The sequence below is a fragment of the Styela clava genome, chromosome 9 (genome assembly GCF_964204865.1).
Source record: "Styela clava chromosome 9, kaStyClav1.hap1.2, whole genome shotgun sequence".
NCBI classification, from domain to species: domain Eukaryota; kingdom Metazoa; phylum Chordata; class Ascidiacea; order Stolidobranchia; family Styelidae; genus Styela; species Styela clava.
This window is the reverse complement of record NC_135258.1, coordinates 18,155,162-18,178,163: the sequence shown is the minus strand read 5'-3', so window position 1 is coordinate 18,178,163 and position 23,002 is coordinate 18,155,162. Positions and strand designations below refer to the sequence as shown.

The 23,002-nt window shown below is 35.8% G+C and overlaps 2 protein-coding genes across 2 annotated transcripts in view; both read left to right on the top strand.

The window, feature by feature from the left end:
* The first annotated feature begins 797 nt into the window (after positions 1-797).
* On the top strand, positions 798-4,344 carry LOC120339081 (uncharacterized). The gene is made up of 3 exons (XM_039407139.2): positions 798-1,222; positions 1,586-1,777; positions 2,111-4,344. Exons 1-3 carry the CDS (start codon positions 1,135-1,137, stop codon positions 3,916-3,918), a joined length of 2,088 nt encoding a protein of 695 aa, XP_039263073.2. The 5' UTR covers positions 798-1,134; the 3' UTR covers positions 3,919-4,344.
* A 14,103-nt stretch (positions 4,345-18,447) lies between these two features.
* Positions 18,448-23,002, top strand: part of LOC120339071 (uncharacterized) — a 34,018-nt gene continuing 29,463 nt past the window's right edge. Inside the window, exons 1-5 of the mRNA XM_039407128.2 lie at positions 18,448-18,567; positions 19,030-19,319; positions 19,786-19,913; positions 21,983-22,085; positions 22,709-22,756. Of these exons, the coding sequence (XP_039263062.2) occupies positions 19,088-19,319; positions 19,786-19,913; positions 21,983-22,085; positions 22,709-22,756 (511 nt within the window). The 5' untranslated portion in view covers positions 18,448-18,567; positions 19,030-19,087. The remainder of the gene's footprint in view (positions 18,568-19,029; positions 19,320-19,785; positions 19,914-21,982; positions 22,086-22,708; positions 22,757-23,002) is intronic.

Below are 23,002 nucleotides of genomic sequence, written 5' to 3'. Positions count from 1 at the left end.
CTGTAATATACAGTAGCCTATAACTCCAAAAAGATTTTACCACCAGCATCTCTCTTAGCTTCGAATCTACCGAAAAGACAAATGTGGAATAGAAAACGGCACTTCTGTATTGATATATATCAGGACTATAATATACTTTGACATTTTGAGTTCACCATAAATGCAAGCCGTACGTGACTTGCTTGATTTCCATTCTTTCGCAAGGTTCAGTTCAGTCAGGATTCGCACTGGGAAAATAGGAATGTTTCATGTTTTGCAGTCATATTTCTGCTTCATTTTTAACATAACCAGAGCGTAATTTTATCATCGAACAACTTGTGATGCAAAGCCTAAGGCAGTAATTCGGATACGTTGAAACCTGATCCATCTGACAAGCTAAATTAAACTTTACAACTTCCAAAATGCGCACAAACTGACACTAGGGCAGTATTTTTTTTTTATATATATTTAGCGTGCTAATAAATATATATGTTCATCAAAAATCAGTCTATAGTCACAAGCAAATAAATTTCAGATGAAGACAAACGGTTAGGCGTAAGGATGGTTATATGGTCCTAATTACCATGTGAATATGACGGTGACCGTACATTTGAACCCACGTACATTTGAACCCATGTGTATATCCACGGGTTCAATCTATATGCGGGTGCTAAAACCCATGGGTTAGGGTTAGTATGAGTTCAACTATCCGAAAAACAAAGAAAATTTCATAGGTGCAATAGCATACAGGTGCAATTGTCATGGGTTCAAATGTACGTGGGTTCAAATGTAATGGAACCGAATATGACAGCAGGAGAAGCTACAACCGATGCCGATGTCCCGGAAAACTTTAATTTTTTTTAGGGTAGTATCCTAATATTGCTCACCACTACTTTTCTTCGATTCTATCCCAGGTTAGGTTGGGTTATTGAGGCATAATTCTCGGTTTATCTTATATTGTTCAATATAATATTGTTCGATATGGTCAATTCTATTTAATTTTAATAAATATATATTCAAAGTTCACAGTCTTATTTTAAACAAACTTATAATTGTGTTCAATTAAAAATTGTTATTGATTAGTTTATATTCCCGGCATATTGGTTGCATAAATAGAATTCATGTAGTTAATAACGGAGTTCCATTCATTCAAAAATGAAGAAGAACGGGACAAAGGCATTACCGTTTATTTGCTTCTGTTTACTGGGAATTTTCGTACACTTGGCGGATGCAACAAGGAAAGGTAAGAATAGTCTATAGATTTATGTTCAGGGCTCCCATACCGTGGCACTCGCGTATTACAAAAAACGTGTCCTAGTTTTCGAGATTTTTTCCTTATTTTGATGTACGATCGATTGGTTGTCCTATATTTGGTTTCAAATTATTTTCTTAACATTTGCTTCAGTATTGTTTTACCTTTAAATTTTAACTTTAACTATTTTAATGTCGGCATTATATGATGTGGGCAATCAAAAACATGCCCCATTAAACGTGGTTATGTTTCATGTTCACATACGTTCGTAAAAAACGTGAGAACTTAATTTTAACCTCAGTATATATATATATATATATATATATGTATATGCTTTTAATGTTTTTTCTACAGCGACTTGTAATGGCTGGACGTTGAAAGCACCAGACGAAGGTAGCTTCCAATGTACTCCACTTGGTGTTACGATTTCAATGCCGGGGACGAGATGCACATTGTTCTGCGATGCAGGTTACCGAGCCCAACAAGAAGTTCTGGTTTGCTCGGAGACTGGAGGATGGGTCCCCACAAATACACCAGAATGTTTGGGTAGGTTCTTTATGATTAACTCGTATACTTAAATTCAATAATATTATATATATATATATATATACGTGTTTGTCTGACGGTAAGTTGCATGGGTGACGAAAACAGTTTTTCTTTCAGACTTTATCAGGTCTTGTTATGAAATTGATCTCATTTACCTCAGTTTCATGTTGCTCTGCAAAGTTCGTAAAAATAGATCACTATATACAGATTTGTGATAACCTGTCGATAATCGTTTGTTATTCATATGTTGTTGTTGAAGTAACAAAATGGGATGCTAGATTTCTCACTCACACTTACACCATATTAGAGTATCGTTTTTATTTTATTTTTCAGTTGACAGCACGATGACGCTTGTTATCGTTTTGTCCATTGTTGGGAGCATCATTATCATATTTGGATTGAGCGTGTTATACGCTAAAACATCTAAAAGATGCCGAGGAAAGAGGCGGAAACTAGAAGAAGAAGATCCAGAAACTGGTCGTTCTGCAATTAACGACACTTCCGCTTACTATGGACATGTGAAGCGTCTTAGAAGAAAACGACGTTTGCAGGCCGAACGTCAAAAACAGGTAGTTGAGCGTCCAAAAAAGAAAGGAGACTCTATAGACAAAACAAAGCCAGCATCAAAACAACAAGGCCGCGGTCTGAAACGAGACGATAAAAAACGCGAAATACTTCCCACAAAAGTTGATCAAAAAGACAAAGGAAGAAACGCAAACAAAAAGACTAAGCCATTAATGAAAAACACTAAAGAGAGGCTCAAAGCAATACCAAAAACAAGATCGAATCGTAAGCCACCAATGACAAAAGTGAAAGAAAAAAGAATTGCCTCGAAGTCAAAACCACTCGCAACAAAAGAAACAAAAAAATCATTTTCTCAAATACTAAAAGAGATATTTTGCGGCGCATGCTTACCAAAGAAAACGGGGAATCAAAAAATAAAGTCGAATTCTAAAACAATCAATGAAGATGTTAAGATATTCTCAATTTCCGAGTCGAAGTCTGTTCCAAGACCATCAAAATCGTCGTCCTCGGACAGTAGTTCTTTTTTGTCCAGTTCCGAATCATCTTCCAGTTTTTCATCTTCTTCCGACGAAGACGAATCTCCTCCCCCTAAACAGTCAAAGAAAGTTGACAACACAGAAACTCCAACCAGCAGAGCAAACAAGCCACCACAAAAGCCTCAACCGCCAGGGACTAAAAAACCTCCTCCTAGACCTCCAGCGCCAAAAATATTACAAAATAAAACTCGAAAAGCATCTAGCGATATATTAAACCATTCTGGCCATTCGCCCAAAACACGCAGTTCGGAGGATATAACACCGCCTGCCCGACATGGAATTTCAAGTGGTTATTCATCAGAAGGCGATCGACACAAACGAAGACGTGGTCATAGTGAATCCGGAATTCACCGTCATTCAGACGATGACAAAACGTTGCGTAATCATTCTGCTATCGAAGATTCAGGGGCAAAACGGATGGATATATTATCGCCTGGTCCGCTCGATGCAGAAAAGCTGACTGGAAATCCGTACGAGGATTACCCATCAGCACTCTCATATCGACAATATCAAAACTTCGAAAATGATTATCGACGGACCACAGGAGACTATCATCCACAATACAGTAATATTAAATTGATACCTATTCAAACAACTAAGAAAAAATCAAATGAAGAAGAAGAAAACGAAAGGAGAGAGAGGGAAGAAGCCGAAAAAGAAGCACAGAAAAAAGCTAGGCAAAAGATGACACAAGGAGGTGTCAAATACATAAGTATTGACGAAGAAGACGGTGGAAAGGATGAAGTTCAGAATATAAGAAGCAATAAAAAACAAGAAAGGAGATATGAGGATCCATCCGCTCGTGACAAACGAAGGCATTCGCCTGATTACCACAAGCGACATAGAGCTCATAAACAAACAAGAAAAGATAAATCTTCTAAACGTAAGGATTCAATAAAAAGAGACAGAAAGCGCGAGATCGAAGACGAGCGCATTATTGACGATGGCAAAAAACCTAAGATGGGTAAAAATAAGAAAGAAAGGCATAGTTCGCGGAATCATGTTAATAACAAAGGAGCTAAAAGGAAGGAAACAAAGTCCAGGGTTGATGCAAAAAGGTCAGATAAAAATAAAAAGTAAATGGTTTGAAAATGATGGTCCAACCAGATGTGGCTTTTCGACGGAAGAAGCTAAATGTGGCAAGTGTGAACGATGGGAACATACAGGTCTGTGATGCACACTGATTGTAATATGAATCTCATAACAACGTAACTGTGGAAAATATATGATGAAGGTGTAAATTCAAGTTTTAAACTGTTAGGATATGATAATGCATTAAAGTATACTTCCTCTTTAGTCTTGAATTTTGTGAACAGATCACTTTAATACTTTTTTTTTTATTTCGATCCGTATTAGAATGTTTGCTGTTCAGATCACGGTATTGCAGCTGATAGCGTTTAATGGATTTTAAAATCTCGTGATGAAATTTGAATAGAAATTTATTTGAAACAACATTTCAGTTTTTCTATAGTTTATTTCAATAAATGATTGAGGTTCATTACTTGATATAGGTTATCCCCGGTGTCTTTACCCAATTATGGATATGGAGTGATTTAATGAGTGTTTAACATCAAAAACACTAAAACACGTCGAACACAAAACACCACAGCTCAATCATAGAAGTTGCCTCCCTAAACTCCCTAAACGAAGAGAGCTACTTGCGAAATAATTGACAGTTGTCAGATTATAGGTGGACATATACACCAAAGTTGGCTACTTTAAAGTATGTTTGGGACTATCACATCAGAAAGAAAGTGGTTTATAAATATACAAACATACAGACATTAGTATATAATGTTTATAGGGGATATAAATATATTGCATGATTTATCTTTTAAGATGATGAGTTTGGCCAAACAAGAATTTGTTTATTGAATTAGGCTTTTCCCGACATCTTGAATGGGTTGACAAGCCAGCATGATCTTTGACGTCATCCTCGATAAATTTCACTTTGGTTTTTATCCAGAAATCAGACAGAAATAACGCTGGTTTCTATTGTTGAAAATCTGAGACATATCGATTTCCAGAAATTAGCAAACAGAGTTATGCTAAGGTAATGGGAGATCAAAACCAAAGTAATCAAAAATGATATTGATGCAATTGGTATAGGATTACAGTACGTATCCAGCATATAAAAAAAAAGTTAAGTAGGAGCGGAACATTACTGGAAGTGATTTTTTTTACCCCAAGGCCGCGCAAGCCGCGCCTTTCTATATATATAATAGGTTTGTAAGCAGAATTTTTTAATTTTTAGTATAGGCTAAGCAGTGGTTTCATCCTTTTTCGTAAAATTCCCCCCATTGCCTATTTTGGTGAATCCTCGATTTCGGGACTCGTTGTCTTTTTTCTGTTCTTATCGTGGTTCTGTTGGGAATGGAAATTTCAGGGAAAACACTAACTGGGTAAAATAAACCGGTTAACCGCAGCCCGACGTTTGACGTAATAAGTTATGGTTTGAGCAAAGTAAGTCCGAATGCTTCCAAGGTAATTTCGCATGATCTTATCCTAGTGTCGATCAAAATTAATCACGGATCGAGATAGTTTCATGGTCGCTCTACTGCAAGATATTTGCAGCGTACTTCGGACATATGGAATTATTTTAGTAGAACCAATTCCGTTATTAAATGTCATTTATGTGACAAAACTTGGGGGTTTGAAAAAGAAAAACCCCATTCACTGCAATCAAGAACTACTAGCTCTATCAGTTCCGTACGATGTGATCGGTACGACATCCGTCCGTACCTTAAGAGTGTGTATTCAACATGACTGAAAATAGGACTCAAAGCAAGCGTTCGTCTCTACCTATTTAAAATATCGATATGCTAATATATTTCTGTGACAGAATGCGCACTTGATGAATGACATTGAATAGGCGACACTCTTGCAATAAAATCGCGAACAATATATTCTGACTGAAAACTGATTCTCAGATATCATTGTCAAATTTTCATAATCAGCAATACTTGTACTTCAATTTTTTTACATTTTTGGTGCTTATCTATTCAGTCTGGGATATTCTTTTAAATTAAACGCCACGGGAGCACATTTTTTGAAGAAAATGTACAGAATAAAGATGATTACCCAGCAGTCAACTTTTAAAGCCCTATAATCTCACATCACATGATGCAAATGCAATGCAAATATAACACTCAATGTTGACGTCTTTGTCTGTGTAGAGAAAGTTTGTGCAGATTCTCTTGTGTTCATCTAAAATCGGCAATTGTCCAATCACGTGTTACGAGATTTTCGAATAGTAAGTCGCTATTCTAATATTCGAATATTTTGCCCAGCCCTACTCGGTAACCAGTAATTAATTATTGACGTCATTGATTTCATGCAATTGAACTTTATTTTTATGTATATAATATGTAAATTCTCATGTAAATCAGAACTAGGCTGGTATTTAAAACGCTTGCAGTCGGCAATGAATTTTTTCATGAGAAAGTGGCCGCGACACTAAAAAGATTGGGCAAGCCTGCTCTACGCATTTCATGAGGTTGACTCTAAGGTATTCCTCAATATTTTTTTAAAAACAAGTCTTTTTACCTGTTTTGTTCGGAATAAACGTTATATTTTTTTACTTTTTCCTGTATATATTAAATGAGAAGGTGCTGGTAACGAGGTATGACGACTTATGCGATGACCATTTTTCTTCCCGATGAATGAGATCGACAGTACAAAGGGACTGGTTGATGAGAGGTGGAAGATGAGATGAAGGTAAGATCTGGTAACAGTGTTATACTACCTATGACGTCATTTCTCATACATCTGAAAATCAAATCGGCAGAATAACCGCATGCTAACCGGATGCTCATAATTGTGCCGGGTGAGTTGTATTTCTTTTAGGCTAGTGAGTTCAGGTTAAATATGTGGAAAACTCGCAATGACAGTAAAAACGTAGAAACCCTCGCCAAGACTGCGAGCTACTTCAAACTTGTAATCCGTCTTCGTTTCGAATATATATTTATAGTTGGTGATTAAAGTTTGTCTGGAACACAGTTATACACGAACATGACTTTGAGTGCGTTCATGAGGCGAATACATATGCGTGAAAATGTATAAATGACCGTGGATGTAGATGTACATTAGTACATATGTACGTGGGTGCAAATGTGCATGCTGGGTGCAAATGTACGTAGGTACAAATGTTCATAAGTAGAATATATTAGTATTAGTTGTATGCCGAATAGCTACGTGAACATCACACTAAGAATTCAAATTCGGGACACCCATAAGTTTGCAAATGTTATAAATAAATGAAAAATGAAATGTCAAAACCCATCAACAAGTCATAGTCGCAATGCGAAAAAATTCAAACCGAAAAAAATGGTAGCATATTATGCTTTCTGCTTAAAATGGAAAACCCATAATTCCCAATGATGTGCACTTTGTATCTTGTAAATTGCTAATCAACAGTTATAAAATATGCAAGTGTAACTCAAATTCTCTGGCTGAAAGAAACTCCACAGTCTATGATGGTATTAGTCACGTCAGAGAAGATCAAACGTTTGTATGTTTTAAATTTTAACAATTCTCATACACATACGAGTATGAGAAGCAGGATTTGGGCTACTGTATTTCATATATAGACAAATGTGCGCCGACCAATGCATATAACTGTAGTATTCTGTTCATATGACGTATCAGTAAACTTTGTTTGAAAGCGAGGGGTGACGAAGAGCTTCTCAGGCAAAGAACTATCTTGAACTTCAAATTTGTCAAAGACACCTGTGTCGATTTGCTCATAGCGTCTGTTTCATCAAAGATCACTCAATCATTTATTTTGGTTCTCTGACATAAACAATACAAAAAGTAAACGGACAAAACAAAATGCAGAGATACCTGGGAGAGGGCATAACTCGAAATAAAGTACAATGTACCTGCCCGCCCATCAAAAATATAAAACAAACACAGAAAAATGCGATTCACAATAGGGCAGTACTTTGAAGGTAATTTAACAAAAACAGCAAAATTGAAGTAGATAATTGAATGTAAACAAACTTCTAACAACTTCTTCCGTCTTTGGTTGATGAAAATTTGAACCACATGTTGGTATCCAATTGGGGTTTATTGAGAGATCACCAGAATATATAAACGAAGCCTATTTTAAATACTGTGTAGGCGTATGAAATTCTTGATTGTGTATAGCACAAATCCGAATAAGTTGAAAGGTATAGGACACATATATTTTAAAAGCGTAAGTCTTATATTTCCTCTAACATTTTTTGACGGAAATACAAAACACGTGTTCTTTGACATGTGTTTAAAGAAGTATATTAAAAAAAGTAATCAAATATATATACTGGTGATTTCTTGTCGGGATGGTAAAACTTGATTCAGACAAGGATTAAGCTGGTGCGTTGAGACTCATTGTTCTCTCTGCAAATCTGATGATTAGACTGGCCTAATTAATCTTGTTCTCGATTCAAAATAGTAATCGAAAGGCTTCGTGTTTTTAGTCTGTCCTCCATCTGTGCTTCTAACGACATTTTCCACTTGGTGGCACTCTAGAGCAATGTATACGTTGGATTGCTCGTGGCGGAGTACTAACGGGCTGTTTGGAACACCATGTTTCACCAATGAACACAAATAATTTTCGTTTTATGTCATAATACTGTTGCTGATGAAAACTATTGTTCGGTACTATTTAAAAAGTAATTGATATTCCTCAAGAATTTTCGACCACGAGCATTTATTTCGACACAATATCGCCGTTAAAACAAATCTTTCTACTTTCCTCCCTCGTACCTACAAGTTCGACAACCAAGGGACAGAATTCATAGAAAACATTTTGAGCACGCGAATTCCATTAGCATTCTGCTCCAATATTTTATTAATAAAATTCATTAAGCCTAATGCCTGGATCCGTTCTTCTGGATATTTTGATATACGCCTCTACTAATAAGCTATATTTCCTAATATTATATGTTCTCTCCTCGTAAATAATGACTATTTTAAATAAAATAAAAAACTTTTTTGTTATATTTTTGGACTTACACTTGAAGACTTATTTGTTCTACAGAGTTCCTATGTACGTATCATATATTATTTTAGAATAAATACCTTCCTCTTTCGTGATAGAATTTGTGTAATAATTGTACTGAAATGTAATTGTCGGAGAGAATTTGATGATATGCATTGGGCATGTCGTCTCCATAATTAGAAAGCTTAGCAGTTTTTGATTAGTTGGTCGAAAATCGAATAAAACGGACTGTAGTTTACTTTTATTTACTTCCCAAGCCTCTGCATTCATTGGAAATCGCGAAGTTTCAGTCATGATTATTTAATTGAACTGCACTAGCTCCACTATCAGGTCAATATATAAGTCCAATGGATCGGTAGGATGGCTAAACTTCGAGAAATTACAGGTCGTTTTTGGGTTTGCTGACGCCGACGAAATGAATATACAGTAACTTTCAATTACTTTGCATTATGATTATGGCACGTTTTTTTACACAATGTTGTTAAAATGCCTGCTTGGTTGTTGGCTATAAATGAGGCGTTTAAAAGTATAATTTGCTTTTTCTGCTGTGAGGATTTGAACATATGCAGTTCAAATCCCACCAAATTCATGAAATGTATGCACAACTGAAGGAAAAATTAAATTTCTTAGATGAATTTTCTATATATCGGTGCATCTATATAATTGCTGCATCTATATAATTATTGAATCGAAAGATCAAATCTATTCAATTTTGGTTGGAATGGCCTTTTATTGCTACCTCATTAAAGCACGTATTTAAATTAACGACATATTCGGAGTATATGACGTAAAAGCTCGTGTACTTGAGGCTATGAACGTAAATTATAATTAATATTAAAAAGATTTAAATTAATCCCGTCATCGGTGCGTGCTACGTCTCGGATATATATCGACCTTCGCGTCATGCAGTGACGTAATCCAAAAAATTCTGCGAAATTATTGATTTTTTTCTGTTTGGATTTTGTTGCAGGTGAAAGACGAGGTATATAGCATAATACGATATTATGTTTATTACGCTGTGAGTTACCGCCGTTCGTATACACAAGCTTACTTGATCCTAAGTCACGAGCTCGAAGCAAACCAAAGTTGTCAAGTCAATCTAATCATTTGCCATGAATACAGTCGGTTCTACCAGACAATTTTACAACGATTACCGATATTTGACTTTGCACAGGTACTAAGACGTGGTCAACGCAAGACTCCAAGATGATTAGACCCTGAACAGAAAACACTCCAACCTTATTATTTGAACAGAAAAAAGTTAATGGAAGCAATCACAGTTTGTGGAATATTTTACCTATATGAGTACCGTTTCAAAACTTGAATGAAAAGAGAGACATCGAGATGCACTACAAGATAACTTATGTACATTTACTGTATATTTATGATGCACGACGTTGCCAATAATTTTAATGAAGTCTTGACATTCGGTTGATAAATATTCCATGCTGTCCAGCATTAATATCGATGGTATCATTTTTCTTTTCGATATTTCCAAAAATATTGTCATATAATACCTTCACAATTTAATGAACGCATTGCTTATGAATTTGCCAAGATCACCAAACATAAATAAACTTTCGACTTCTGTGATTGATTATCATTGACTGATAACGGTCAATGCCCTTGATTAAATCATTCCGCCTATTATGTTTTTATCTTGATATATTGGATATCCTGCTATATGAATATATTAACTTGGTCATGACCAAACCTGAGAGTCCTAATTTAGCTGAACATAATAACATTTTCCTGATGACCATATTCAAATTAATGTCATAAAATTGTTCATATGGAGAGTACAATGGTCAATTATAATGGCGATCGCGTGAGTCAAGTATAAATTGTACTGCTCATGTAGATAATAATGAGATATCTAATGTCGATGATTTTATGCATGTGCATTTTATTATTCCATAAAAATCATTTGCACGCAAACTATATATTGGGGAGTAATCACCATTTACTGACATAACAACTCACTTATATTAATCTGGCGTTTATAATTAAAATATGATTCTTTTCGTTTAAATATTCAAATCCAGTCAGAGATTCAAAACATGTTTTGTGTTTTGTATAATCAATTATCTAGATCTAATCATCGCCTCCGGCACAATGATTAGTATAATAGGCGGCTTTGTAAAATTTATTGATGATAAGAAGAAATAATTATCATAACACCACGCACAAGTAAAGAATTTGCGTTCTTGCCCCCCGATGGTACATTCAAGCTCATTGGTTGGTGACCGCACATTTGAACCCACGTACATTTGAACCATGTACATTTGAACACATGTGTATATCCGCGGGTTCAATCTATATGCGGGTGCTAAAACCCAATTCCATAGGTGCAATAGTATGCAGTTGCAATAGTCGTGGGTTCAGATGCACGTGGTTCAAATGTACATGGGTTCAAATGTAATGGAACCCATTGGTTACCTCTGCATGCCCATATTAACAAAAATGCAGGTACGTATCAGAGTTTGAAAAGGCTTCCGTTGTACAGTATACAGTACAACTTGTGCAAAGCTTTTTTTTGTGTGTGGGATCTCGTAAATCATAATTTACTTCTTGGTATAAAGTAGCGCGTTGATTTTCCAATTCTATACATGAAAATTTCCTTATATTCTCAATTTTTTTTGTATTCTAGCTATTATGTATTGGGCAGCTTTGTCTCAAAAACGTTCATAATAATTAGTAGTATCCGGAATTATATTGTAGTTTAAAATAACGACACTTGATCGAGTTCTAGTCGCTAAAAACCAAACCCAATTATATGGGATCGACAGAACAATTATCGGTTTAGAGTCAGGTATGACCAATGACAACTGTCTCTGAAAAATGCTTATAATTTAGTTAAACATTTCCCATACCTTAATAAGTTTAATAGGTTTCAATCAATCTATATATTGATTCGATTCACTGTCAGTGGTGATATAAGCAACTTGTTCTAATAAGGCAGTTTGTTATAATTTGACCAGTGTTCAAATAAATAAACACATTTAAGTATACCGTTGACTGCTAGTAATTGTTTGTATATTTTAGTCTGAGTAATTAGCAACCAAATACAATGTTTGTTTGAGTATTGTAAATTTGAGAGGAGAATGGAAATTGAACAATGAACCTTGCATACATTCAGGACTTTTTATGTTATTAATAGCGCGGAATGATTTTGCTGCGTCACATGCGACGTCTGTTGCTCATTTGACTTTTTATTTTCCAGCAAAAATAACTGAATGAAATATTAGAAACGTTGGATATCTAAACTTATAAATAGATATAATCATTAAGATAACAGTTGCTCTTAGTTTAACAATTTAACAAAAAGGTCGAGGTCTCAACAAGAAAACACTGTCATTTATTGCCTATAGTAGAGTGTAACCGAGTACAAAAATTATTGTATTTCATTGCTTTTGAAGATACAGCGGTATACATGTTGCTCGTCATAAGTGCTTCATACAAAACGGGTTCTTGTGTCACTAACACAAACAACAAAACCTCTTGAATTTAACATTTGAATCTACTGTAAAATAAAGAAATCCTGTTTTCCCATCTATATTTTATTTAATAACAATTCGATAAAACTTTCAACATAGCCCGTGGATAGATTCCGCTTCTAAATAGTTCAGATACACCAGTAGTTGAAAATGCGCATAAAACATTCATATTCAATACATATGCCTCGTCGTATACGTATTTTTAGTAGGAACATCAGTCTAAAAATATAGAAACAAGTTATTTTAAGTGTATAAAGAATTAGTCTCCTATATCACAAGCGGAACGTTCCACGTAACAAGAATAGAACGACATTTGTAATTGCCTAAAATAAACCCAGACAATGCATAATTTCCTAGTCTGAAAATATTATTTGTTTAACGTGTGTAACGTTTGCACTGGCCATGCATGAACGATTATTTTTGGTACATTTACAACTTGCAAAAAGGCAACCGAATCTGATGATCGTTTCTCGTGTTTGTAATCATCAATGATGGGCGTATATGCAAGCTATACATAAACAAGTGCACGCAACAGGAGAATGGCTTTCTGAACTTCGATTGCGATGAAACGGGAACTGACGCACGCAATCGGTATTTCTCACCAACACGGTCTAAATACAAGCTTACGTCAGCGGTCTCCGATCCCTAAACATTATTGCCAATCAACATGCATCATTGAAGGGTTATTAACTTGCAAATAACCTTACAATAACGTAACCCGCTGTGAATATATACAACAGCATGTATGCTGATTATTACATTTTACAGGCTAAATATATATTCGCACATCCTGTATATCGATCTCCATTTTCAGAATCGATGCTTTAAATTGCACTTTGAACGTACTTTAAATGTCCTCTAATATCTATTTATGGAAACCCTTCAATGAAAGTTCCAAAACAACTATTTGTTTTGGTACGTTCCCAAGAAGGGCGGAAATATTGAAATCACCTTGGCCAATGTTAGTACAGTGTATTAAAGTATCCTCTCATTCATTCAGATATATCTATGAACTATACTTTACAATTTAAGATTCCCAGACAACCACTCTTCGACACCAATCAATAAATTTAATTGGAGTAGATATTTGGCACGTTGGGTTAGTAGAGGTCAAACAAAAGTAATGAGTATACACACTGGCGGATTTAACAAATCTATTGAGGATAAGAAATTCTTGTGGGCTCGTTAATACAACAGCGCGTGAACACTGCAACTTTTTCCTGTTACACGTATGATCATAGTCACGCCTCGGTAAAAAATGTGTCCAAGACCCGCACTTTTCTGTAAATTGGTAGCGTAGAATACATATGGGTCGCATAGCATGTGCCATGTACATAACATACACACACCGTGACTCATTCTCTTCTTTGCTTCATTAATCACGATGCAAAATATCTCCACCTATATTCACAAACGTCAAGTTGGTGAAAACTGCTATTCACCATGACTCAAAATTGAATGCAATTTGACCTATGTGTGCCGTTTCTGCTACGTCAATTGACGCCCCCACAATTGTCAACAATATTTGTAAATAAGTCCGTAAAGTGTAAATATTTTCGTTAATGGAACACGCGCGTTGGTTAGACTTTCAGCATATACGCTCAGTATCGACAATAGACGATCTGCTATCAAATTCAATAGCAGAAAAGCACAATAAGCCTCCACATAGCTTCATTTATCCCGAAATGAATCTGTGTTTTCTATCTTTGTAATTTCATAAGTGTGGCACGATAAGAACCCAACTGCTGTATACGAGAATATATCGAAATTGAACGAACCTTCCGTAAACAGTTTGAAATCAAAATATGGATTTCGCTTCTGTGATGACTCATTGCTCTGGTGTATTTCAATTAATAATAAATATATGTCCCCCTACTCTGGAACGCTGAGATCGATCAATATCGAACAGCCAGCAGTCAATAAACAAATAAATATATACAATATTTTTGAATTTATTATACAAAGCTTAGTCGTGTATCCCACTTTAAATAGCAGAGGTAGAAAAATCGAGTTTGTAAGTAGTCACAAAATTGTCAACCACAAGTTTAACATTGTTCCGCGCAAAATGACAGTGTAAAATATAACGGAACTATCTAGATAAATTAAAACATCGAAGTAAAATCGACCCAAAGCACCTTGATCGTATGGAAATAAAAACAGTATCACTAACATTTTATGTTAATCTAGTATTGTAAAATTGCCAGAAACTTGCGAGCGAGATATCTTTGAACTCGAGAACCGATTTGTTCTACGAAATTCGCCCAGCATAAACGAATTTATAGTTCTAACACGAAAATTAGCCGACTTCATACATACATAAGCATTATGTCAATGAGTAAAATTTATAAAATGACTCTCAATGAGAAATATCAATTATAATAGTGTATTATTTTACATATTGTATCGTACTATTAGTTTGGTGAGAGAAATTGCTTACGGGAAAAATATTCCTAAAACCAACGCCGTTTGAGCCCGTTCGGTAGTAATTGGACACGTCCCAAGATGTCCATGATAAAAACAATTGCTTTGAGCTCGAGGTCAAGTACATTTAGTCTATGTTTACCAAGCGACCAGTTTTTACTATCCTTGATATTAAAGAATTGTCTTCGGAATATTGGTAAACCGTCTCTGTGTGTATCGGTTCCCCATTTTTAGTTATAGAAACTTCTTGAAACTGGGTCTTGAAGTAATCAGCCTTTACGGATGGATCATGGCGAAATTTAATCGCTTGTGTTGCGACAGTACTTGTGTCGGCGCCGTATTTCTTAAGCACAGTGTTAGGTCCCAAAGGTGTGGAATGAAGTCTTTGTAAAAGACTCGCGGTAAAACCTGCCCTCCACATATCTTTTGCCACCTGTTTCGTAAAAGTGCTGACGATTTCATCGCCTTGGTGAAAAGATGGCGCCAATTCAAGATTGCTTTCTGACAAAGCACTGAGAGTCCGAAGAAAAATGGTTTCATTTTCGGTGGCTTTTACTTTTCTGTAGCTTCTGATGTTTAAAAATTGGCAAGTTCGCGGCATATATGAAGAAAATAAATTAAAATAACAAAATATGGCAGTGAGCGCAAAAATTGTGGCGACGAAAAGTTTTCCTCTAAAACACGATGAATATGCAATACGTCCACTTAATCTTTTGCATAACCGTAATAAAATTGTATCGTTTCTGCAACTTTCTGATTTGTGTAAAATCAATGTTTTGTCATGCTTTAGTGCTCCATGTCCTTCATAAATATATCTTCGTGTTGAACACTGTTTTCTCAGTTCCTTCATATCCATCGTGAATGTAAAATTTGGTCCGGTACTGAAGAAAGTGGTATATATACACCTTTTCTTAAATTCAGAAATTCGTTTCCTTGCAAAATGATCTCCTTTAGTACATTACTATTCCGTGTATACTTCCAATACAAACTGCTGGAATGGCGAATACGATAGCCTAGTTAAAATATTTAACCCTGTGAAGCGAACAGAACAAGTACAGATGATGATAGGCTTTTACTAACCCTTCAAAACAGACTTACATTAAATATAAGACATAAATATATTCCCCGGGGCGTTTACAGTACGAAGTATAGTGCGATAAACGCTGGAACTGCTGAATATTACTACTTCGCTCCAATAGCAAATAAATATGCATGAGCTTAGCCTCCGTGTAACGAAAGCTGATCGATAAGTCGATGGCTTTTCCGTCATTCGAGCGTACAGAGCGCTAACACAACACTTTACCATACATAGACTCTCACTGCCACAATACGAGCCCAGACTGAGGTTTTTAAATGCGTCACTTGGAGACACGCTTGACTGGCGCCAAACCAGCCTTTACGTAACGCGGTCAGAAGTCGCGAACTCAGCGGGGAAACCAATTGCTGCCATTAAAACTTTCTTTGTAACTTAATCGGCCGCGGTGCGAATTAATTGGACCTTAAGACGGATTATATGACGACTACTCTTAAAAGTTTGTGACATAAGTGTGAGAAACAATGAGCGCCGTTTGTTGACTTTTAGGGAAGATTAACGGAAGTATGGTCATTTAAACTTCTACGTAGCACACGATAAGCATCGGACATTATCGAGGATATGGCGAAAAATTGCATTAATCACTTTTTACTTGATGACGTCAAGCCTTGATCATGATTGATTTATCTCTTGCATTATCAGCACTTTTAGGTCTGTCTATCAATCAATTTTTACCTTTTATACGGTTCATACAAAAGTGAAGGTGTCCACGATTTAGGAAAAGTTTTACATAAACACCAGAAACGAATATATCGCGCATGTAAACCATTGCTGACTATTCTCAACATTTGTTTTGACGATCATTTTCTGGCAATATTCTATAGCGTTGCAGGCAGCATACATCAACTCGTTTCCTCTATACACGAAGCGGTTGCGATTAGTAATAATCTGTTTTTACCTCGAAATGTCATAAAAAATTCATACCGAGCGGAAGAATAAAAATGTCTTTTTCGATAGTTTTGTGTTATACTACATTTATTACGATCCCTTACTTTGCCGGAGTGTAATCGATGCAGCATCTGGCGTACGAACATCATGAAATGGACACAGTCGGCACTACTTTTTGCAATTGGAACAAAAAAGACCGGGGTTTTTTATTTATAAGGATATTTGATGTCATTATTTTACTCTTGAAAATGCACAGTTGTCTCAATATGTTTTATTTAATTTCTCCCGTGTCCATATATGATCCAACTATTGTTTTTGTTTTGTTGGGAAAAGGGTTGTGGAAAGGTAAACGTTTGTATTTGAGAACTGCGTGACAGGGAACAAGAATTATCAGAATAACGCACGAAAAAATCGCAATGTCACGGTTATTTATTGCGATTGTAAATTATATCACTGGGACTTGACAGTTATATGATTTAAAGGTATGCCGATTACTTCGTTTTGTTATCCCGTTATCTCAATTCACGTGCGATTGTTTTTAATCAATTGTACGTCAATCTCCATTCGTGTTTTTTTTATCAAAGAATTGATGAAATAAACACAAACAACGTTAATATTACCGTGCCTAAGATATACTGAAAATCAGATGATGATTCCACGTGGTACTCACGCATTTACACAATAATCGCTAATCTGAATTGAAAATCAGCACTTCGGTCTCAATTCCATTCTCAAAGCTTTACACGCTTTTAAATTCGGCGAACTAATTCGCTTCCGTTTATTAATGTTTGGAATATATCGCTTTGGCTGTTCTTCCTCCTAAAATCATATGCAGCATAATAATAGAATGGGAGAATAATAGAATAAGAGTATACTTCGTGTTAGAGCGCTTCACCTAGACTCCTAGAGCACGAAATTGCTAGCACGAATAAAGAAGTAATTAACATAATTTTTAAAATGAGACCCGCTCAATTACGAAAAAAAAATATTTTTACTCGAGTTCACCCTCAGTGTCCGCTAATCCAGAAGAGGATTATTGTCAAGCGTGTTTTTTAAAGAGTATGACCAAACTATACAGACAACAAAGAGACGTTGTTTCCGCAATCGCCAAAAAAGCCGCCAAGACGTAATCCTAAACCGAGAAAGGCGTTGAGATTATAAGTGAAAACTTTTGCTAGCGATTGAGATACAACATGAATATAGCAGATACTAAAATGGTCAACATATGAAGTATAGAAAAAAACTTGCGAAAATTACGAAAGCCACATTAAGAATCCGGATTTTAGCCCTCAACCAAATGGAACAGGGCTCATATGATTGTGCATATTAAAGAAATTGTACATATATATGTAATGTTTTTTTAAACTGTTGTATTGAAGTCTGCCAACTAAAATAGACTAAATCGACGGAAGTATTATTGTACATATTCCTAAATAGCGTAAACCGTGGAATCGTTAAACGATTCGAAATAAAGGGATCAAAAATTTGTGTGCTCCTTTTTAACACTAATATTATATGGGAGTTTTAAAATCTTGTGAAAAATGATCCTCTGAATTAACACTTGGCATTATCGGGTATAAAAATATCATATATCACCGTCAATAAAATGCCTGCACAATGCCAATGCAACCTCACCACACTCCCGCCAATCTGAGAAGGGTAATTGGTAAATTATCACAAACGCGTTTATTTTATCTATCACGTGACGTCTAGTTGTCACATTTGTACTTGTTGGCGTGCTATACGTGGTCTCTGACAGGCACCGATGAGGAGTTCCGTTGTTTTAATTTACGTTAGAATACTTGGTTGGGAATTATAGCGTCTTATCATCTACACAAATAAGCAAGGTGAATATGCGATTGTTTTTTGATATTATAATACATTATATTTTATGATTTGTTATATTAACTTTTTTAATCAATTGCTCCAGATGTATGGACGCAGTTGGTTTTATAATAGACCACGAATCACAACATTACATTAGAATCATTGGTACCGTTTAATTTAGGCGCAATAAATTCGCCAATCTTTTAGTATATACTGTATATACTTGGCGATATCCACAAAACTCGTGGTACGGATTTAGCAGAATATTTATTGCTCCAATCACTTGGAATTTTTCGAATCAAAATCTCTTCTAAATGTTGCCCCGTAACCTTAATAAGTCACCGAGGTAGTGGGCAGTTGAGTTCACATCGTTGTTGTATAAGGACTAGGTTTTTAGATCGGAGTGTTATTTTATTATTATGCAGTTGCAATAATCTAATCGAAGGTATAGTATCCAACAAAAATTCGTGTTGTCATTGCAGAATCTATTTACTTTTGTAAGCAAAACGACGCATTCTTCATTTTGGTCGGATTACTAGAATGTCACAATGCCGGACACAAAGATTATGTCTTCTGCAAATTACTGTCGCGTATTTAGCACTACTACATGTAGCGGACGCATATACTTACCTGGATTTACCTCGGTGTCGCGATGTAAAAGGCGGGGCAATGAATGCTGTGGATGGGAAAAATTCTTCATGCGTTTATTACCAGTGCAAGATGACCGAAGCAGTTGTGGATATACCTACCGATTTACTAGAAGGTTATAAAAGTAAGTACCGTTGAGTTCATAAGATATCAACTTCTCAGATCTAATATCGTCAATTTTTGTGACGTATATCCCGCCAAGTCAAACGAAGTGGTCACCCCCGCTCGGACACGGCGATGCTTTGGCGTGTACGGCACATTTTATGCCATTAGTTTGTGAATCGTTTGATGATCGTACTTTATGAGTTTGTGATCTTTAGAACACATCCGCTTCGACTGCTTAAAATTTTATTTTAATTTCATATTGAATAATTGTTAAATCTCACAAGATGGAACGATGTATAGATATACCGCATACCGCAGACGCGATAACTATTAATTGTTTATCAAGTTTTCAATGCCCAAAATGATCTTTCAATATTTAATCGTGTACACTAAATGCTATGAACTTCTATTTACTCCAAAGTTCCGGGGACAAAAGTACTTCATACTGATCTTTTATAGGGGGCGCTTGTAAATTTTATTTACAGATTATTCTAACATTGTTCTCGTTACAAGCTATGGATGTTCAGTTCGTGAACATAAGAAGATATCTGAAAAAGGTTTTAATTTTGTTCGACTAATAGTTCCTTACAATGGATGCAAAACTGCAGTCCAGGTAAGTGAAATATTATGCATATTACAATCGTGCGTGTGCACGAGTTTACATCAATACTATAGCATTGCTGAAATCGTCTGCTATCAATTGTGGTTCGCGCTTGGTCTCCTAAATCGGCTTCAATTCGTGTTTGTTCATTTAAGTTTGTCTAGACTAGAGCAGATGATGCTGGGCCGCCAATCATCTGATAGATGATTTCATGCTGTCGTTGTTTGGTACTGCTGTTGTTTCGTACCGTCCCATTCTTTAGATCAGTGGTTCTCAACCTTTTTAAGTTCGCGGACCGGTAAAATTTCGAAAAAAATTTTGCGGACCGGCCGACCTTCAAAATTAACCAAAAATGTCATGAACACAAATCATAATCAAAAGAATGCAACTACGACAAAAGTAGGCGGTGCAAAAGAAAACACTCCAATTCAATGAGAAATTTGCTGCTGTCTTTTTGATATTATAAGTGTTGAACGTAGTTCTGATGAAGTTTGTGTAGAGCGTGACTTCCACGCGATTTCGTTAGCTTTGCGGGTTTCATTGCGTCGTTTAAAAGAATTTCGGCGCAGACTAGGCACGTAGGAAGCGGTACTTTTTCGCTGCTGGGAGCAATAGTGAAACCTAGCTCCAAATACTTATTATAGTGCTCAATAAAATATCCCTCTCGTTTTTTGCTTGTTTCCGCATGATCCATATCAATTTTGCTGCAACTTGCAAGGTCGTTTCGAGGTATGTTGTAAAGTTGAAGTAGCAGTCTCTTCCTGTAAACACCACTAACATGGTTTTCACCGCTGGGTATCTTTTGAAACGTGTTCCCCCGAAATTGAGACATTCCATGAAAATAAGACCTAGCCTGAATTTTAAGAAATATTTTAATATAAGCCCTCCCCTTAAAATAAGACCTAGTTAATGACGCGAACTTTTTTTTTGACCTAGTCGATATCAAGAAATCTCTTCTACACGTTTTAAATGGTTGATAATCTATGTTTCGCAGTTGTTTTGAATAAAAAACGTGGTATTTATAAGTAAATGGATATCGGTTTTCATACTTTATATATATATATTTGAAATTATCGTAATTCTTTACTTTTGAATTTTGTTTTTGATAAATAAAAATATAAGACATCCCCCGAAAACAAGCCCTAGTGTTATTTTTCGGAAAAATATTGAAACATAACCCAGTCTTATTTTTAGGCAAACACGGTATGTTCTATCAAACTCATCCGTTATTACGCTAGTCGCCGTTATGAGGTCATAGACTTAACGAACATCCAGTCGTTCATTCAGGGCTTGAAATTGGCAAAGGACATCTCACCAAGTTTGGTTGTTAGAGTCTAACGCAGACATGGGCAAACTACGGCCCGCGGGCCGAATCCGGCCTGTTGGGTAATTCAATTTGGCCCGCCTGATGGTGTTACAACCCAACTAAATCCAAATTTTGCTGTTTCAGCAAAAAATAGCTCAAGGAGTTTGTTGGGATTGCGATAAAATTTAGTTTTGGCATGGGGCTTATCGTTTTTCACTTTTGATTTTGTAGCACTGCAAATATTGTCCATAAATGTAACTTTCACATTTTACTTCATACTTCCATGGTCCGCCAGTCTAGATAGGCAAAATTGCTGGCCCCTGGTCTGAAAACCTTGCCCACCCCTGGTCCAACAGTTAGACGAATAACGGTACTACGAATCAATAAGAATTAGAAAAAAAAACACAAAACTAACGGACATGCCGTCAATTTTGCAATTTGCTTATAATATATTAATATTGGAAAATATTTGGCGGACCGGCAGCAAGGTTGCCGCGGACCAGCACCGGTCCGTGGACCGGCGGTTGAGAACCTCTGTCCTAGGCGTATGAGGCAGGTTATGAATGTATGACATATAGTAGTACTCGAAGTTAATGCATTTTGATTTAATATGATACCACATCTGTCTACAAAATCTGACTAAAGTTAATTACCTCGAAACTTTATAATGTGCCATCTCATGTCGCAATGTTAATCGTTGTCCTAATATTAGTAGTTTAAAGTATTTGTTATTGATAACCATCTTCTACAAACTGTATGTAATTTTTGTTTTCAGAAAGTCGGAAGAAAGATTCATTATCACAATAATCCGTATATATCCTACATAGGAGAAAAGTGGTTGTTATATTTCGTCAACACGTCATGCACTGTAAAATCAAGTGAGTTAAGCAAAACATGTTTTTGACGATGGTGAAAACGATTTTTCAATTTGATTTATTGTTGGGTTAGTGTTTTTATTTTAGACTCGGACCGAATTGAATTGGATTTAAGTTCGAAATCGGCAAAGGTTGAAGACAAGCTTGCATCAAACTCAAGCAAATTCTATTGAAATAAATGGGTTATATCAGCTGTTAAGTCAGCTGAATAATTGGTTTCTGTTTTGCCTGTTTTTTCATGTGAAACATTTGAAAAGTCTTCAAAAAAGTGGTTCTCTCACAATTCTTGACACTTTCATGCTCGAACTAAACTGGCGAATGTACGGTTTTTGTACACTTTACAGTTAAAAATATATCCTGCTCTCGTGCCGATAGTGCAATGGGTATTATCGGTATATCACAAGATTGTGAAAGATTGAGCGCTATCTCGAATTTGACCCTCTGTTACTGGATATAATTCTTGTATCCAGTTGAGAGGATGCCATTGAAATTGTTCTAGTGAACTTTGAAAAATGTAACAGGATACCCAATCACTTTCGTCGAGGATGCTTATTGGAATTGGACTCACTGCCTCACAGTGATTCATTTCTCTTCCAGTTGCTTTAGTGTATTTTTTAATATTCCAGAATTATTACTTCCTAAAATCGACTGGAAATCGTTGCCAAAGTGGCAAGGTGAGTTCTAAAATTTATTTTTATTTTGTGAACCAATAATAACAACACTCGAACTTTTTACTTATATAAACCTTTACGCGAAATGAAGGTAAATCCAAGCAATTTTGATTTTGAACGGTAGTTGAAAGAAAAGGACCAGAGTTTATTTTTGGTTTTTGACCCCCTGATTAAAAGGACAAACGTGGCCAGTGATGTGTTAAGGACTTTGGTATTTGAAGATAGAAAAGTTGTGATGTCATACTGTGC

Excerpts from the sequence above, each read along its gene's own strand:
- LOC120339081 (XM_039407139.2), top strand. The coding sequence starts at position 1,135 with ATGAAGAAGAACGGGACAAAGGCATTACCGTTTATTTGCTTCTGTTTA. Across the intron at positions 1,223-1,585 it reads GGCGGATGCAACAAGGAAAG|CGACTTGTAATGGCTGGACG; the intron begins GTAAGAATAGTC and ends TTTTTTCTACAG. Across the intron at positions 1,778-2,110 it reads AAATACACCAGAATGTTTGG|TTGACAGCACGATGACGCTT; the intron begins GTAGGTTCTTTA and ends TTTATTTTTCAG.